Here is a 17,963-nt window from a genome sequence, read left to right as displayed (position 1 = left end):
TTATATCCCATTATTTTCTCTTTTGAAAGTGTTCACTGAATACCTTTTTACATTTATTTACTCAAGTTTGTGACTTCTTGCTGATTTGTTTGCTCTTTTATGTTAAATATTTTTTATTGAGATATAATTGATATATAACATTAGTTTAAGGTGTACAACATAATGATTCAATATATGTATATGTTGCAAAATGATCACTACAGTAAGTCTATTTAACATCCATCACCACACATATCTGTAATTTTTTTTCTTGTGATAAGAACTTTTAAGATCTACACTCTTAGCAACTTTCAAATATACAATACAGTATTATTAAGTATAGTCACCATGCTGTACATTTCATCCCCAGGACTTATTTATTTTATAATTGGAAGTTTGTGTCTTTTGACCCCCTTCACCCTTTACACCCACCCCCCAAACCCTGCTTCTGGCAACCACCAATCTGTTCTTTCTATCTATGAATTTGTTTTTTTTTAAATTCCACATATAAGTGGGATCATATGGTATTTGTCTTTCTCTATCTGACTTATTTCACTGAGCATAATGCCCTCAAGGTCCATCCATGTTGCAAATGGCAAGATTTCCTTCCTTTTTTGTTTATGGCTGAATAATATTCCATTGTACGTACACCACATTTTCTTTATCCACTGATGGACACTTAGGTTGTTTCCATGTTTTGGCTATTATAAATAATGCTACAGTGAACATGGAGATGCAGATATCTTTTCAAGTTAGTGTTTTTGTTTCCTTTGGATAAATACCCAGAAGTGGAATTGCTGGGTCATATGGTAGTTCTACTTTTAATTTTTTGAGAAACCTCCATATTGTTTTCCATAGTGGCTACACTAATTTACATTCCCACCAACAGTGCACAAGGGTTCCCTTTTCTCCACATCCTCGCCAACACTTGTTATCTTGTCTTTTTGATGACAGCCATTCTAACAGGTGTGAGATGATATCTCAATGTGGTGTTTTTTTTTTTTTTTTGTGAGGAAGATCAGCCCTGAGCTAACATCTATGCTAATCCTCCTCTTTTTGCTGAGGAAGACCGGCTCTGAGCTAACATCTATTGCCAATCCTTCTCCTTTTTTTTCCCCAATGCCCCAGTAGATAGTTTTATGTCGTACTTGCACATCCTTCTAGTTGCTGTATGTGGGACGGGGCCTCAGCATGGCCGGAGAAGCCGTGTGTCGGTGAGCTCCCGGCATCCGAACCCGGGCCGCCAGAAGCAGAGCGCATGCACTTAACCGCTAAGCCACGGGGCCAGCCCGAGGACTCATACTTTTAACCACCATTTTCTACTGCCTCACTTAGTAGTTGGGCTCAGTCTAAAACACAAGTGTGAGGTGCACCTTTAAGAACTGTGTAGTGTGGGGCTAACCTCGTGGCGTAGCGGTTAAATGCTCGCGCTCTGCTGCTGGTGGCCCGGGTTCGGATCCCCGGCGTGCGCTGACGCACCGCTTGTCAGGCCATGCTATGTTGGCCTCCCACATAAAGTGGAGGAAGATCGGCACAGGGCCGATGTTAGCTCAGGGCCAGTCTTCCTCACAAAAAAAAAGAAAAAGAATTGTGTAGTGTAGAGAGGACCCCCATATCTATACCAAAATGAAGATGGCAGATAAAAGGAATGTGCTATAAGAAGAATGCATAGACCTGAGCATATCTATTTGCTTTGTCAGTTTAATTTACTAGACATTTATTGTTTTTACTGTGTGCCAGGTACTATGCAAAATGCTAGAGAATCAAATATGAATAAAATATGGTCTCCGCCCATAACAGGCTTCCCGTGGAGGATAAAGATTGGAGCAAACCAACATGTTAATTATACTCACAAGGAATTTTAGAATGTACGTTTAGAATATGTGTTTATAGGCCCTTAACAACTTTTTTCTGAGGACTACATCCCCAAATTGGAGAATTGTAGAAGTCGGCTCTTCTACTTTGGTGTTTTAACTTTCCTCCTAAAGTGCTAAGAGGAGTAGAGCACCACAAAGCCAATTGAGATGTTAGTCTCCTTTCATGATTTTAGGCTCACACTCATACATGGAATTGTTAATTTAAAATGTGAAGGTACTAAACATCTATAATACTTCATTAAAAACTAGTATTAATATGGAAACATAAAATAGCAAAACTCTTTGTACTTAATTATACCTCTATTTTGGTTAAGAGAAGAGACTGATTTAATTGTTAGTATTAAGTATAAATTGTGCTGGTTGTAACAGTGAAGCACGTACATAAAATAACACATTGATTAATCCCCTCATCAAGACGGGTAAGCATACTAAACAGCCCTCAGAGTTATTGAGGAGGTCTCGGAAGAATTTCTTATCTATTGTGTTTGCCTTGGGCCTTGCTTCCTGGTCATTTCACTTTCTGTGAATTCTAGGAGCCCAAGTTTTGATGATTTTAGTGTTTGCATCCATAATGTAAGATCACATTTTTTTTTAATGGAAAGCATTGTTGCTATTTGGAGTTTAAGTGAATTCAATTTAAAGCAAGGATGGGCTTGTAGATGGAACCATCTCATAGAAATAAAATGAGGCAGAGGTTAAGTAGTTCTGCTCTTTTGGAAAACTTAAGATGGGATTATAAGTGATTACACATATTAACTCATTGAATCCTCTTGACCTTATGAGGTAGGAACTATCATTTTTATTTTATAGATGAGGAAACAGAAGCACAAGAGATTGGGTGACTTGCCCAAGGCAATAAACAATGGAATCACAGGTTTTAATGTCCCTGTGTTGAAAGAGGGTAATCTATATACTTTTCTTGTTCCCTTGAGGAAAAGATATTAGAATAAATGTTAAAAACTTTTATTTGATTTTCTTTGGTGGTCAGTTTAGAACAAGGACGTGTATATTTTTCCTATTTGTTGTGCTTATATAGGTTGTTTTTTTGTTTTTTTTTTTTTGTGAGGAAGATCAGCCCTGAGCTAACATCCATGCCAATCCTCCTCTTTTTGCTAAGGAAGACTGGCCCTGAGCTAACATCTACTGCCAATCCTCCTCCTTTTTTTCCCTTTTTCTCCCCAAAGTCCCTGAGCTAACATCTACTGCCAATCCTCCTCCTTTTTTTCCCTTTTTCTCCCCAAAGTCCCAGTAGATAGTTGTACGTCATAGTTGCACATCCTTCTAGTTGCTGTATGTGGGTCGCGGCCTCAGCATGGCTGGACAAGTGGTGCGTGGGTGCGCACCCGGGATCCAAACCCAGGCCACCAGCAGCGGAGTGCGCGCACTTAACCGCTAAGCCATGGGGCCGGCCCCTTATATAGGTTTTTAAAAGAGTTTTTTTTTACCAGACAAAATTGAGACTTTAAATACTTAGAATTACACATCTCTAAAAGCAAATTGGTAGATTTTTTTTAAGTGTATTTGAAATTCACCTGCAACGGCAGTTTAAAATTTTGTCAGGTATGAGCTTGTAGGTAATCTTTTTTTATTTGTTTGACTCTTCTAGATTTTATGGTTAAGAACATTACTTCTTGGGTAACATGAAAGTGAACTAGTAAAGAAGTATATTGGGCTTTTAAAATGTGATTTCTCCAGTTCCTCCAGGGGAGGGCGCTTGGTGTTTGCAGTAAAATTTTCGAGTTTGTTTTTCTTTAATTGTAGATTGGGAGTCCTCCTCTGGATCCTACTGAGCATTTTCTCCCTGAAGAAGAGAAACTTGCTGAACAAGAGAGATCGAAAAGGTGAGTAGGTCTAGAAATCAGCCCTCACAGGTATTTCCACATAGTGTAGATGATTGTTCAAAAAAGCACAATGTTTTCTCTTTCAAGGCACTCATAAAGGTTATAGAATGTGGATTTTGACTGGATTAAAACCTCCAGTTGCCACGTACTAGATATGTGACCCCGTTCAAATCTGAGGCTCAGTTTCCTTATCTGTCAAATAGATACAATAGCCATACCCAACTCAAAGGGTTGGTGGGAGGATCAAGATGAATATATATGCAAGTTCTTTATAAATTGTAAACCATTATGCAAATATTGGTTTTTTTCTTGATAGATTTGAAAAAGTTTATACTCACAACCTCTATTACCTGGCTCAAGTCTACCAGCATTTGGAAATGTTTGAGAAGGCGGCTCATTATTGCCACAGTACCCTAAAACGCCAGCTTGAACACAATGCCTATCATCCTATAGAGTGGGCTATTAATGCTGCTACCTTGTCACAATTTTACATCAATAAGGTAAGCTTCTGGAAGTAGTTATCTAACAAAGTTACCGATAGTGGTATAAAAATAGAACCAATAGTACCTTGACAAGGTCACCTTTTAAAAACAGGTGGCTTAGCGGTTAAGTGCATGCGCTCCGCTGTTGGTGGCCCGGGTTCGCATCCCGGCCACGCACCGACGCACCGCTTCTCCGGCCATGCTGAGGCCGCGTCCCACATAACAGCAACTAGAAGGATGTGCAGCTATGACATACAACTATCTACTGGGGCTTTGGAGGAAGAGAAATAAATAAAATTAAAAACAGGTAGCTTATATTTTATGATGTAAATTGGACAGAAAAATGCAGCCCAATTTGCTAGTGTACTAAAATTTTGTAGCTTTTTGTTGCATTAATCCTTTTGAATCTTAACATACTGAGTTTTATCATTGTCTTACATGTTGCTAGCGCCTAAAATTACATGTTATCTAAGACCAATTCTTTTTTGATATAGGCACGCTATCTCAATTCATTTTAGTGAGATGTTACCTTAAATTGCAGATTTTATCTTGTAGATATAACTTTTATCTTTATGCAGTGGTAGTCTGGTAACTATGAGAATTTGAGGAAGTTGACTGTTAAATGTGGGCTTTGATAAAAGCATGTGACACATTTCAGCTCTTTAGAATTAACTCCTCTATAATAATTTTTCTATACTGGAAATGGCTCTGCTCAGTTCTAGGTCTGTATGATGTACTTCTTCTGGAGTATTACACAGGGACAAATCTGAGCTTCTTAGTTGTTTTCAGAATCATGTTGGTGTACTCTTAATTGACCTATTTATTCTTTTAGTCCTTAAGAATTTTTAATGCTAAAACACTTTTAAGCTACCTTTCCCAGCCAGATTTGCTATTAATCCTTAATAAGATAGCTCAGCAATAGAAATTACTTTCATTTGTATTTCTATTTCACAAGCCTCTCTGAAATTTTGGTAATTCTTTGCTTATCAGAGTTCCTTCTCAGATCTCTCTCGTTGCCTGCTGCCGTATCCTTACTGGGCCTTTATCCTTTCTAAGCTTTTTGTCAGTGCTGGTTCTGTAAATGCGCCCTATGTTTAAAGTATTGTCCCACAGAATTTCATTCAGAAAAGCTATTAGCAGGCGAGAAAGGGCTGTGGTGACTGCAGCATCGCTTCTAGGACTTTGGTCTAAGATCAAGCGTGTAAGTAATGCTCCTGCATATATCAGAGCATTCAGTTAAATCTAACTCTCATGAATCCATTTCATTGTGGTCATCATCAAAGAGTGTTATCTGGTGCCTCTGCTTGTGGCACCTTTTTTATAGCTTCTGGAGGCCCCTTGTTTGTTTTGTTTAGCAACTTTAAAATGACATATTCACTGTGATTTTAATTAACACTTAAAACTCCATGGATATTAATAGTACTAAGATATCTAGATATTAATGTAATGTGTAATTAAAAATTTAAAGTTGTTAAGCATTGCTTATGTGGAGCATGCAATAATTGTCATGTGTACCTCCCCCACCCTGTGCTTTTATTTTTTCTACCAAAATGTTTTATAAGTTTTTGTTACAGCTAGCTAAGTTATATTGCAAAAAGAGAGATTTGAACCATGTTTTTAAAAAATGCAATTGTCATTTATATCACTGTCATCTTCATCTGGTTCCAGTGATAAGGTTTTGCTACTTGGTGAGTCCCTACCTTGCAGGGTGCTAAAGTCTCACATTTACCAGCCACCTAGAGGGCACAGGGCACTCACTGTTCTAGCAGTGGTTGCTCACAGGGAGCCAGTCTGGACAAAGCTGAAGTGATATTGATGAGTAAGAGACTGTAGGGGGACAATTAAGGCTTCTTTATATAAACTAACTTTCTTTTGGTTCTCGGGGTTTAACACCAACATTTTGATTTATAGATGTTGCTGGCCTGATACTACACATGGTGCCCAGCTATTTTCAAGATGGCTTCTGAATTTGCCATAGTGGAGAGAGACATTTAATACTGAGATTTTAAAGTCATCGCCAAGCATTAAAAATCTTAGCAAAATCAGGTGTTACTAATATGAAGTAGACCTTGTATTTAATGAGGGTGGCTTCCAACTAAAAGTTGGACTTTAACTTTGTACTTCTGCTGGGTGGTCCTGTGACTTACATGACAAATGCAAAGTGTTTATATTAACAAGGAGATCTTCCCTAAGTGTTTGAGAAGTTTACCATGCCCAGATTTGAATTATGAAGCCTTCAAGTGTGTTGGTAAAGCAGTTTCATAAAGTTCGCCTGTGGAAATCTGTTGACTTCAAAACTTGGTGGGAAGCATCATTACATGTAAATTCCAAAGATTTTAGGAGACAGGAATCTCTTCCTATCACAATTTATCCTTCTTTGCCTTTGAATGGTAGATGTAAAAGGAACCTCTAAACCTAAAAAAAAGAAAATGAATTAAATCTTCAAGTCCTCTGACAATGTAAATGGGTTAAGAATTTATTGTGCATGGAACGTTGGCTATTTAGACTGAACCTAAAAGACTGAGGCACTGAGTCTAGGGTGATAGCCATTCTTGTATACTTACTGATTACTTGAGGAAAGCTAAATTTCAGTCAGCAGTTGTCTTTCTGCAAGTTTGGATTATTATTAAGAGTTTGGGGGCATTGTTATTTTAATCTTTGAGGGAGCTTTTTAACCAGATTACACTATAATATGTCTTAAATACCTTCTTAATGTTCAGCAACTATACAGTTGCTGTATAAAAATCACTTAGTAGTGATTTTTACCTGACTTTATAGCTTTTCCCTTATAAAAGCCATTATACAAATATAAATTACAAATAAGGCTGTGTGATAATTGCATTTACTCTTGTTTTTTTCCTCAACAGCTATGCTTTATGGAGGCTAGGCACTGTTTATCAGCTGCTAATGTCATTTTTAGTCAAACTGGAAAGATGCCAACCACAGAAGACAGTAAGTTTATGTGTGCATGTTTCCTTATACAGCTTTTTAAAAACTTTAGTTTGTAATCATTTTAAACTTTAGACAATTCAAGAACAGAACAAAGAACTATCATATGCCCTTCTAAATTCACCAATTTTTAATATTTGCCTCATTTGCAAGCACATTGTGTTTTTTTTTTGAACAATGAGAGAAGATTGCATACATTAGGCTTCTTTACTCCTTAATACTTCAGTGTGTATTTCCTAAGAATAAGAATATTTTCTTACACATAGAAGAGGAATTGTAACATTGATACATTTCTTTTATCTATAGTGCATATTTCTGTTTCATTAATTGTTCCCATAATGTCCTTTATAGCAATTTTTTTCTAGTACCAGAGTATCCAGTTCAAGATTGCATATTGAGTTTAGTTGTCACATGTTTTTAATCTTCTTTAAGCTGGGACAATTCCTCAGCCTTTCCTTCTCTTTTATCACATAGAATTTTTGAAAAATACAGGCCAGTTATTTCACAGAATTTTCATCAAGTGGTGTTTGGTCTTTCCTTATGCTAAGATTCTGATTATACATTTTTGGTTGGAATACTACATAAGTTATGTGTCCAAAAATCTAGCTTTTTTATAATAGTGTTTTATTTAGTCTTAAAAATCACAGTTAACATGTATTTGTGCAAATGAAAACCACAGTGGACTATCACCTCACACCTGTTAGAATGGCTGTTATCAAAAAGACAGGAAATAACAAGTGCTGGCAAGGATGTGGAGAAAAGGGAACCCTTGTACACTTTTTGTGGGAATGTAAATTGGTGCAGCCACTGTGGAAAACAGTATGGAGTTTCCTCAAAAAATTAAAAATAGAACTACCATATGATCCAGCAATTCCACTTCTGAGTAATTTATCCAAAGAAAATGAAAACACTAACTCGAAAAGATATCTGCACCCCCATGTTCACTGCAGCATTATTTACAATAGCCAAGACATGGAAACAACCTGTGTCCATCGGTGGATGAATAGATAAAGAAAACGTGGTATATATATACAATGGAATGTTCAGCCATACAAAGAAGGAAATCTTTAGAGGAAGGTACAGACTTCCAGTTATAAAATAATTAAGTCATGGGGATGTAATGTACAGCTTGGTGACTATAGTTAATAATACTGTATTTACATATTTGAAAGTTGCTGAGAGTGTAGATCTTAAAAGTCCTCATCACAAGAAAAAAAAATTTTGTAACTATGGTGATGGATTTTAACTAGACTTACTGTGATTATTTCACAATATATACAAATATTGAATCATATTATACATCTGAAACTAATATAATGTTATATGTCAATTACACCTCAATTAAAAAAAAAAGATTGGTATTTTCCATTATAAAATCAGTAACCTGCCCACACAGGGCCCCTGAGCACATTTTAGTAAGATATCATCCAGTAACTTTTACTTCCAAACCTTAACGAAGTCAAGTACCCAGATCCACAGGCCATTTCTGAAAAAGAAAGATCAAGGACTTCATATCTAAGTGCAGGTTCCAAAGTACAGTCAATCCTCATTATGTGTGGATTTCATATTTGCGAATTCCTCTACTTATTACAGTTCACTTGTAGCCCCAAAGTCAGTACCAAGGCACTTTTCTGGTCATTTACAGATGTGCAGAACAGCAAAGAATTTGAGTCAACCAGGGTGCACATTCCCAGCTGGGGTTGAACAAGGTGACACTCTGCCTTCTTGTTTCAGCTCTCATACTGTAAATAAGTATCCTTTTTGCAGTCTATTTAGTGCCACATTTTTTACATTTTCGTGCATACAGTGATTCCATTGTTTAAAATGGCCCCTAAGTGTAGAGCTGAAGTGCTATCTAGTGTTCCTAAGCACGTGAAGGCTGTGATGTGCCTTACGGAGAAAATACAGTGTTAGATAAGCTTCATTCAGGCACGAGTTATAGTGCTATTTGGCAATGAGTTCAGTGTTAATGAGTCAACAATACATATTAAATAAGGTGTCTTTAAACAGGAACACATAAAATAAGGTTACATATCGATCAGTTAATGAAAATGTTGTGACCAGAAGCTCATAGGAACCTACTCCTATATTTCTCCTAGGAGCAGTGTTTAGCATTCGCAATTCAGTGTTCACAATAATTTTATAGAACATAGCTATCATGAATAATGAGAGTCACCTGTACATTGTTTCCTTGTAAGAGAATCCAGGTAGAAAGTTTTACTGTTTGGGATGAAAACCACTTTTTCTACTGAAATGGATGTTCATCTGAAGGAGACAATCCAAACCACTGGTGACTTAGATCAGTGCTGTGTTTCCTTGTTGCTTGGGAGGTGAGCAGCTTGATTCTCTCCCTGTAGGGCTGGGCAGCGTAACTGTGGTACTTGGCATTGGTGGCACACCCAAAAGGAAGACCACAGAGGAAAGTATGCGGATTAATAGCAATACTGCATTAAATCTAACATGGTGATCAAAAATGTTACTTCATGTTATGAAGGATTTTTAAAAAATACTAGTGAAAACCAAAATAATGTAAACCATGAAAATTTTTGGAATAAATTTTTCCTTGCAAAGGGAATTCCTTCCACAGATGTAACAATAATATTTTGGTAGAACTGGACATGGGACTTGAATTACAAAATGAAATAATTAGCCCTTCATTAAACCACCTCTGTCATTCTGAACGTTATTTTGGGGGATGCTTCCAACTCAGGACTACTTTTAATTCATGAGAAATCCATTTCAATTTGGATTCCACTAAATTGGAATTTTTGACAAATTGGTAACAGAGACTACAGCATAGGCAAGGTGATAAAAGCAAATGTTTAAACAGAGGAAACTGCTTTCAATCACCTCATAAAGATCCGTATATAGACATGAATTATAGAAGGATTCTATAGAAGTATAGAAGTAACTAAGTATTCTAAAAACCTGTATGAGCAAGTCTTTTATTAATCCAATTTGATTAATAATGGTGTTGAACACCTACATATACCAGATCCTGTCCTAAATTCTTTGTGGGTATCTTCTCATTAAATCCTCATAGCAGGGCCGGCCCCGTGGCTTAGCGGTTAAATGCACGCTCTCCTCTACTGGCAGCCCGGGTTCGGATCCCGGGCGTGCACCGAGGCACCGCTTGTCCGGCCATGCTGAGGCCGCGTCCCACATTCAGCAACTAGAAGGATGTGCAGCTATGACATACAACTATCTACTGGGGCTTTGGGGAGAAAAGGGGAAAAAAAAGGAGGAGGATTGGCAATAGATGTTAGCTCAGGGCCAGTCTTCCTTGGCAAAAAGAGGAGAATTGGCATGGATGTTAGCTCAGGGCTGATCTTCCTCACACACACACAAAAAAATCCTCATAGCAACACTATCAGACAGTCACTGTTACTACCTACACTTTACAGATGGAGAAACTGAAGCACAGAAAGATCAACTTGCCCAATATTACACAGAGTGTGAGGGGCAGAGCTGGCATTCAAACCCAGGCAGGATGGTTCCAAGCTTGTAACTCGTAACTCCACTGCTTGAGCAGAACTACCGCTGTCCCGATCTCTGCTGGCTCGAGAAGAGAGAGCTGCTCTCTTGAGTTGGGTGGGGGACTCTGCAACCTTGGGAAGGCTTAGAAATAAGGACAGATAAAAATCAAACCCACAGTAGTAAGTTTGGGAATAAGTATGTGAATGTTATAATAGGCATTGGTTTCTAATAAGATGCTTGAAATGCCTAAGGCATGCATTCTTTTTTTTTGTGAGGAAGATCAGCCCTGAGCTAACATCCATGCTAATCCTCCTCTTTTTGCTGAGGAAGACCGGCCCTGAGCTAACATCTATTGCCAATCCTCCTCCTTTTTTTTTTCCCCCCTTTTTCTCCCCAAAGCCCCAGTAGATAGTTGTATATCATAGTTGTACATCCTTCTAGTTGCTGTATGTGGGACGCCGCCTCAGCATGGCTGGACAAGTGGTGTGTCAGTGTGCCCAGGATCCGAAAGCGGGCTGCCAGTAGCGGAGAGCGTGCACTTAACCGCTAAGCCACGGGGCCGGCCCCCTAAGCATGTATTCTTAGTAGGGGGGGAAATTATTTCTTGGAAACTGAAAAAAAAAAGAGTTATTACAATGGTCTGTGGAAAAAAAAAGAAGGAAATCTTGCCATTTGTGACAATGTGGATGGGCTTTGAAGGCATTATGCTAAGTGAAATAAGTCAGACAAAGAAAGACAAATACCATACGATCTCACTTATATGTGGAATCTAGAAAACAAAACAAAACAAACTCATAGATAGTACAGAGAACACATTGGTGGCTGCTAGAGGTGGGGGGTGAGTGAAATGTGTGAAGGGGGTCAAAAGGTACAAACATCCAGGTGTAAAAGAAACATGGGAATGTAATGTACAGCATGGTGACTATAGTTAATAATACTGTATTGCATATTTGGAATTTGCTAAGAGAGTAGATCTTAAAAGTTCTCATCACAAGAAAAAAATTTTATAAGTATGTATGGTGACAAATGTTAACTAGACTTATTTTGATCATTTTGCAATATAAATATTGAATCATGTTATACACCTGAAACTAATATATGTCAGTTATATTTCAATAAAAAATGTGTATTTGATTCATTTAACAGATTTTATAATAAAGTCACAATTTTCTTGATCATTGTGGATCAAAAGAATACAGGGTTAGAGCAATAAACATTATCAAATAATAGTGGGGTTTTTCCCTTTATTTATTTATTATGTTGAATTACTTGTAGATTGGTTGAAGTCTAAAAGGCACTTGTCCAAAAAGAGTAAAAACTAAACCACTAGCGAGATATCCTTTTGTGCTCATTCTTCAAAACAAAGCTAAAAATGACAATTTTTAATGTTTCCAAAATGCTTTCATTGAACAGCCTCATATATTGTTGGTTAGAGTATTTATTGAAAATAATTTGGCAGTATGTGTCAAGAACATTTAAAATGGTGTAAACTCTGACCCAGTAAATTCTACTTCTAGGAATCTGTCCTGAGGAAATAATCCAAAACCCAGACGGATTTATGCCCAGAGATCTTCCTGTTTAGAGTTGTTTGTAATATTGGAATTGGAAACAATGAATACCCAGTATTAGAAGAATGGTTAGATAAAGCATGGAACATCTATTTAATTGTATATAATGCTATACTTAAAAATGATGTTAAAGAGTTGATAACAATACGGGTAAAGTGTTAGTGGTTTAGTATGCAAAGAAAAAGCAGTATTCAAAATTGAATATACATTGTGACCTTAACTTTTAATCTACAAATAATAAGAAAAAACTAGAAAGAAATATGCCAAAATAATAGTAGTGAGTGCCTCTGGGTGGTAGAAGTTTTGGGTGGGTTTTTTCCCCCACTGCTTCAGTGAGGATCTGTTACTTTTATAATCAGGAAAAAGTGATATTAAAAAAGAATGCAGTACACAATGAAAATTACAGTTGTGATCATTAACTTTGACAAATCACGTTGTGTAATTTTAGCTACTGAAGCTGAAGGAGATGTGCCAGAGCTTTATCATCAAAGAAAAGGGGAAATAGCAAGATGCTGGATCAAATACTGTTTGACTCTCATGCAGAATGCCCAACTTTCCATGCAGGTAATACAGTCAAAAGTCACATTTTCTTTCTTAAATAAACAGGATGTAAGTAAAAGCTTAAAATGGAGATTATGCTCATTGGGTTCTCTGCATGTTTGTTAGGCAAGACATGCAGAATGCTTTCATAGGTATTTATTTCTTGCTCTCCCCATCTCTGCCTTGTAAAATCTTACTCACTATTCAAGGCCTATCTCAAATACTGCCTCTTCCTTGAAGATTTTCCTTTGGATAGAACATAAATTCTTTGAGAGGTGGGGTCTACATTATATTCATATTATATCATTATCTCCAGGCACAATAGGTTCTCAATAAATAATTGCTGAATATGTAATTCTTTATCCCCAACAGATGTCATCTCCCTCCCTTTAAACTCCATAGAACTTTTCTTACCCTTTCCTAAGTCACTTAAATTCACCTTGGTATTATCCCTGTTCATATTCTTGTCTTATTCTTTTACGTTGTTTTAGACTATAAGCAACTCGAGTGCAGGAAACAGTTCTTACTAATCTTTATCTACTTTATACAGCATATTTTTTTATATGCCAGTTTGTGGCTGTCTGTTCGTTGCAATTTACTTAATCTCTCTGTGCCTCAATTTCCTCACAAGTAAGATGGAGGTAAAAAATGTACCAGAGACATACCAAGTCCTCAATAAATGTTAACTATCATCATCATTATCATTATTATTACTAGTTCATACTGAATCCTAGTTCCTAACCACTGAAGAGGAAAATAAATCATTTGGATGCAATATAGTAAGTGTAGATACGTAGGAGACTTTCCTGGAGGAGGAGTTATGCTTTTTTTTTTTTCTATTTGCATGCATTAAAGTATAGTAATTTACTAGTAAATATAGAACCTTGTGAAACTACTAAACAAAACCAACCAACCAAACCACAAAACCCCAGAAGCATAGGTCTTGCAAAGATGAGAGCATTTTAGAAATAGAGGGTAAAGATGAGGCATATTTGGGAAAGAAAGGAAGTAGGGAGAAAACTAGGGAGTTTTATGTCTGGAGAAGTTAGAACCAGGAAGAGCTGTCATCAGAAAGCAACCTAGAAAGCATGTAAATAAACAAGCAGCCAGGAAGCGAGTAAGTAAACGAGATTTAGAGTCTGTAGCCTGCATTGGAAGTAATTGTGTCAAGCAAAATACCCTACAGTTTAACTCTTACCCTTCATTTAGTTGATGAACTAGAACTTATCACCTGATTACTTTAAACTCAAATAGTTGCTATGCTACTAAGTTACTCAGATTTTCCTTAATCTCATTTTTTTGTTACTTGAACTTCATTCTTTGATCATGTTTATCTGAAAAGCCTTCTTCAATTCAAGCTTAAAATAATACACAAATTTATTTAAGAATTTATGCCAGCTCAGTGAGTCATTGTCCTATGATGTACAAAAATAGACCTGGTTTTTGACTTCATGTAAAAATGCACTTTTACGTTTTTTTTGTTTTTTTTCGAGAGCAAGAGCAGCCCTGAGCTGACATCTGTTGCCAGTCTTCCTCTTTTTGCTGAGGAAGATTAGCCCTGAGCTAACATCTGTGCCCTTCTTCCTCTGTTTTGTATATGGGATGCCGCCACAGCGTGGCTTGATGAGCAGTGCATACGTCCATGCCTGGGATTCTAACCTGCGAACCCTGGGCTGCTGCAGCGGAGCACGCGAACATAACCACTACACCACTGGGCCAGCCCCCTAAAAGTGCACTTTGATAAGTTCCACAAAGGAGAGACACATGATATGAGAAGATGTAACAGGAGGAGGTAACATTTGAAGGAAGCTCTGGGAAAGAGTAGGAATTACCTAGACTGGAGAAAAGAAGGAGCACCATTCCAAGGAGCTGGAGCAGCATGTTTAAAAGTTCTGTGGCATAGGGAGCATGGTATTAGAAGGGGTAGAACAAAGGCCTGTGAGGCTGGGGCAGAGTGAGAGAGCATGTGATGTTAGATAGAGTTAGAAAGCGGCTAGAACAAGCAGGGCCTTCGAGAAATGGCAGCCTTGAAGGGTTTTTGGAACAATCACTTAGGTAGCAGAATGGAGAATGAATTGAGGGAAAGCAAGAGTGGGTGAGGGAGATTAGTTAGAAGACCACCAGAACAGTGCAGGTGAGATGGTGGCAGAAGTGAAAAGTGAATGGATTCAAGAGGTATTTAGGAAGCAAAACATAAAGGACTTGGTGATAGATTGGAAGTGTGGAGTAAAGGGGAGAGGAGAGGGACATCTCAAGGATGATTCCTAGGATGCTGGCTGTCCAGATTGATGGAGTGTCCTTCACTAAAATAACACTAGAATTTAGGAACCTGTTTGTTGAAGAAGAGTAGGAGTTCCATTGTGGGTATGTTGAGGATGAGGCACCTTTGAGTCTTCCGAGAGGAGATGTCATCTAGGGAGCTGTAGTTACGGGTCTAGGGCGTGAGAAGAGGTCTGGGCCGTAGCTGTAGATTTGCGAGTCATCCTTCCACGGATGGCAATTGCAGCCGTGGTGTGGATGGAGTCACCTGTCTAGAGCAGCACTGTCCAATCGAAATAGAATACCAGCCACATACATAATGTAAAATTTTCTAGTGGCCATTTTAGAAAAAAGTGAAATCAAAATTACACATTTTAACCCAGAATATCAAAAAATATTGTCATTTCTATGTCATAAGTATTAAAAAATTGAGATATTTTAGATTCTTTATTTTTGTATTAAGTCTTAGAAATTGGGCGTATATTTTGCACAGACAGCCCACGTCTCAGTTTGGACTCGCCACATTTCAAGTGCTCAGTAGCCGTCCACAGGTGGCTGACGGCTGCTGTTTTGAACAGTGCAGGTCTAGAGAGACAACATTCAAGTGAAGAGAAGGCCTTGGGGCTGAGCATGGAGGGATCTTATGTTTAATTTTATTGGCCAAGAAGAGAAGGCTGACTGTACTCTATTTTTTAACCATCTTAGTTCCTTTTTTTTTGTCCCAGGAGGTAGAGAAGATAACTTTAACTATGAAGGTAGATTTAACTATGAAGGTAGATTTAACTGTCTTCACTTTAGGGTCTTTAAGAGACCTAGAGCATTTCTCTGTAATATATTTTACTAAGTAACTTATCCCAGCACAAATATCATATCGTTAATCTTACTGGCATCTCTGTGAGGTATTTTTAGGCTGTAGATTACAGTCTTTCTCTAATGTTAAAATAATAATGTATTACATGTATATAATGTTTCACAGTCCTTGAAGTTCTTTCATATGCGATTATCTGAAGGAGTAACTGTAAATGAGTTTTAGTTCCTCAAAAAGGAAAGTAATATATAAGTGATTTATCTTACTTTTTCCTGCTTTCTTGCATTTTTAATATAATTGGAATATAATTAGAAGAAAAGATGTTTCAGGTTATAATACCTCTCTAACCAGGCTGAGAAGTTAGAGGGTTTCTTTTCTTTACTCTTAAGTTTGCTTTAATATCATTTGACAGCAGGAGAGCAGGTTAAGTGTCCTACTTAACCATAATTTATTTTTTTCTTTTAGGACAACATAGGAGAGCTTGATCTTGATAAACAAAATGAACTTAGAGCTTTAAGGAAAAAAGAACTCGATGAGGAAGAAAGCGTTAGGAAAAAAGCCGTGCAGTTTGGAACTGGTGAACTGTGTGATGCCATCTCTGCAGTGGAAGAGAAAGTGACCTATCTGAGACCTTTAGATTTTGAAGAAGCCAGAGAACTTTTCTTATTGGGTCAGCACTATGTCTTTGAGGCAAAAGAGTTCTTTCAGATCGATGGTTATGTCACTGACCATATTGAAGTTGTTCAAGACCACAGCGCTCTGTTTAAGGTGCTTGCGTTCTTTGAAACTGACATGGAGAGACGGTGCAAGATGCATAAACGTAGAATAGCCATGCTAGAGCCCCTCATTGTGGACCTGAATCCACAGTATTATCTGTTGGTCAACAGACAGATTCAGTTTGAAATTGCACATGCTTACTATGATATGATGGATTTGAAGGTTGCCATTGCTGACAAGCTGAGGGATCCTGATTCACACATCGTAAAAAAAATAAACAGTCTTAATAAGTCAGCATTGAAGTACTACCAGCTCTTCTTAGACTCCCTGAGAGACCCAAATAAAGTATTTCCTGAGCACATAGGGGAAGATGTCCTTCGCCCTGCCATGTTAGCTAAGTTTCGAGTTGCCCGTCTTTATGGCAAAATCATCACTGCAGATCCCAAGAAAGAGCTAGAAAATTTGGCAACATCATTGGAACATTACAAGTTTATTGTTGATTACTGTGAAAAGCACCCGGAGGCTGCCCAGGAAATAGAAGTTGAGCTAGAACTTAGTAAAGAGATGGTGAGTCTCCTTCCAACAAAAATGGAGAGATTCAGAACCAAAATGGCCCAGACTTAATAATCTCTATTTTTAATGAAAGAAAATGTGCAACATTGAAGAGGTTTTTTTTTTCCCTTAGTCAAACAGGCCCAATTCCATTGTGATATTTACCTTTATAGCCAGATGAATGAAGTTCGAACTTGAGATAGTGAGACCAAGACAGTCTTTGCTAGGACCTTAATCACCATAAAGATAATTAATAATTTACACCTAATAATGTAAGTTGCCTTGTTAAAGTGACGTGTGATTGGTATTTTAGATTGCTTGTTTCCTATTTAAATAAAAACCTTTCCTGCCTCGGTTTCTAAATATAGATTCTTTGTTGGCTAGTACTCGAATTCGTTAAGAGGAAAAATGCTAGGTAATGTACCTGGTAGACAAGCCTGTTACTATATTAAAATTGAAAAAGTAACTTCCTGTAGTTATTCTTCCCAAAATACTTACTTTCCTAAATTCCCAAAGAAATCTTTCCTTTTTGAAAATATTAAAAAATTAAGTTATGTTGTTGTAGTTTGTCTTGTAGGGGAAAAAGGCCTGGTTGGAAATATAATAAATTGACTTGTTTCACTAATAAAAGCTTCCATTTACTCTTTTGTTGTGAGAGTTGGTTTTATTTTTGATGCTTCAAAAGGTATTGCCTTATTTGAAGCCAGAGAAGAATATTTCTTTGGTAACATTGCACAGATAGAAAACATTAAAATCTCATTCATTGAATAAATATTTACTGAGATACTACTGTGTGCCTGAAAACTCTCATTGGCTGCAGGTTTTTTTTTTTAAAGATTTTATTTATTTTTCCCCCCAAAGCCCCAGTAGATAGCTGTATGTCATAGCTGCACATCCTTCCAGTTGCTGCATGT

General features: G+C 37.4%; 1 protein-coding gene across 1 annotated transcript in view; it reads left to right on the top strand.

Annotated features, from left to right (window-relative positions):
* Positions 1 to 17,691, top strand: part of KIFBP (kinesin family binding protein) — a 35,857-nt gene extending 18,166 nt beyond the window's left edge. The window contains exons 3-7 of the mRNA XM_058543302.1: positions 3,618 to 3,697; positions 4,014 to 4,197; positions 7,047 to 7,131; positions 12,622 to 12,737; positions 16,246 to 17,691. Coding sequence (XP_058399285.1) covers positions 3,618 to 3,697; positions 4,014 to 4,197; positions 7,047 to 7,131; positions 12,622 to 12,737; positions 16,246 to 17,121 — 1,341 coding nt within the window. The 3' untranslated portion in view covers positions 17,122 to 17,691. The remainder of the gene's footprint in view (positions 1 to 3,617; positions 3,698 to 4,013; positions 4,198 to 7,046; positions 7,132 to 12,621; positions 12,738 to 16,245) is intronic.
* The last annotated feature ends 272 nt before the right edge of the window (positions 17,692 to 17,963 follow it).

The sequence above is a fragment of the Diceros bicornis genome, chromosome 6, assembly GCF_020826845.1.
Source record: "Diceros bicornis minor isolate mBicDic1 chromosome 6, mDicBic1.mat.cur, whole genome shotgun sequence".
NCBI classification, from domain to species: domain Eukaryota; kingdom Metazoa; phylum Chordata; class Mammalia; order Perissodactyla; family Rhinocerotidae; genus Diceros; species Diceros bicornis.
This window is presented reverse-complemented; position numbering and strand designations above follow the sequence as displayed.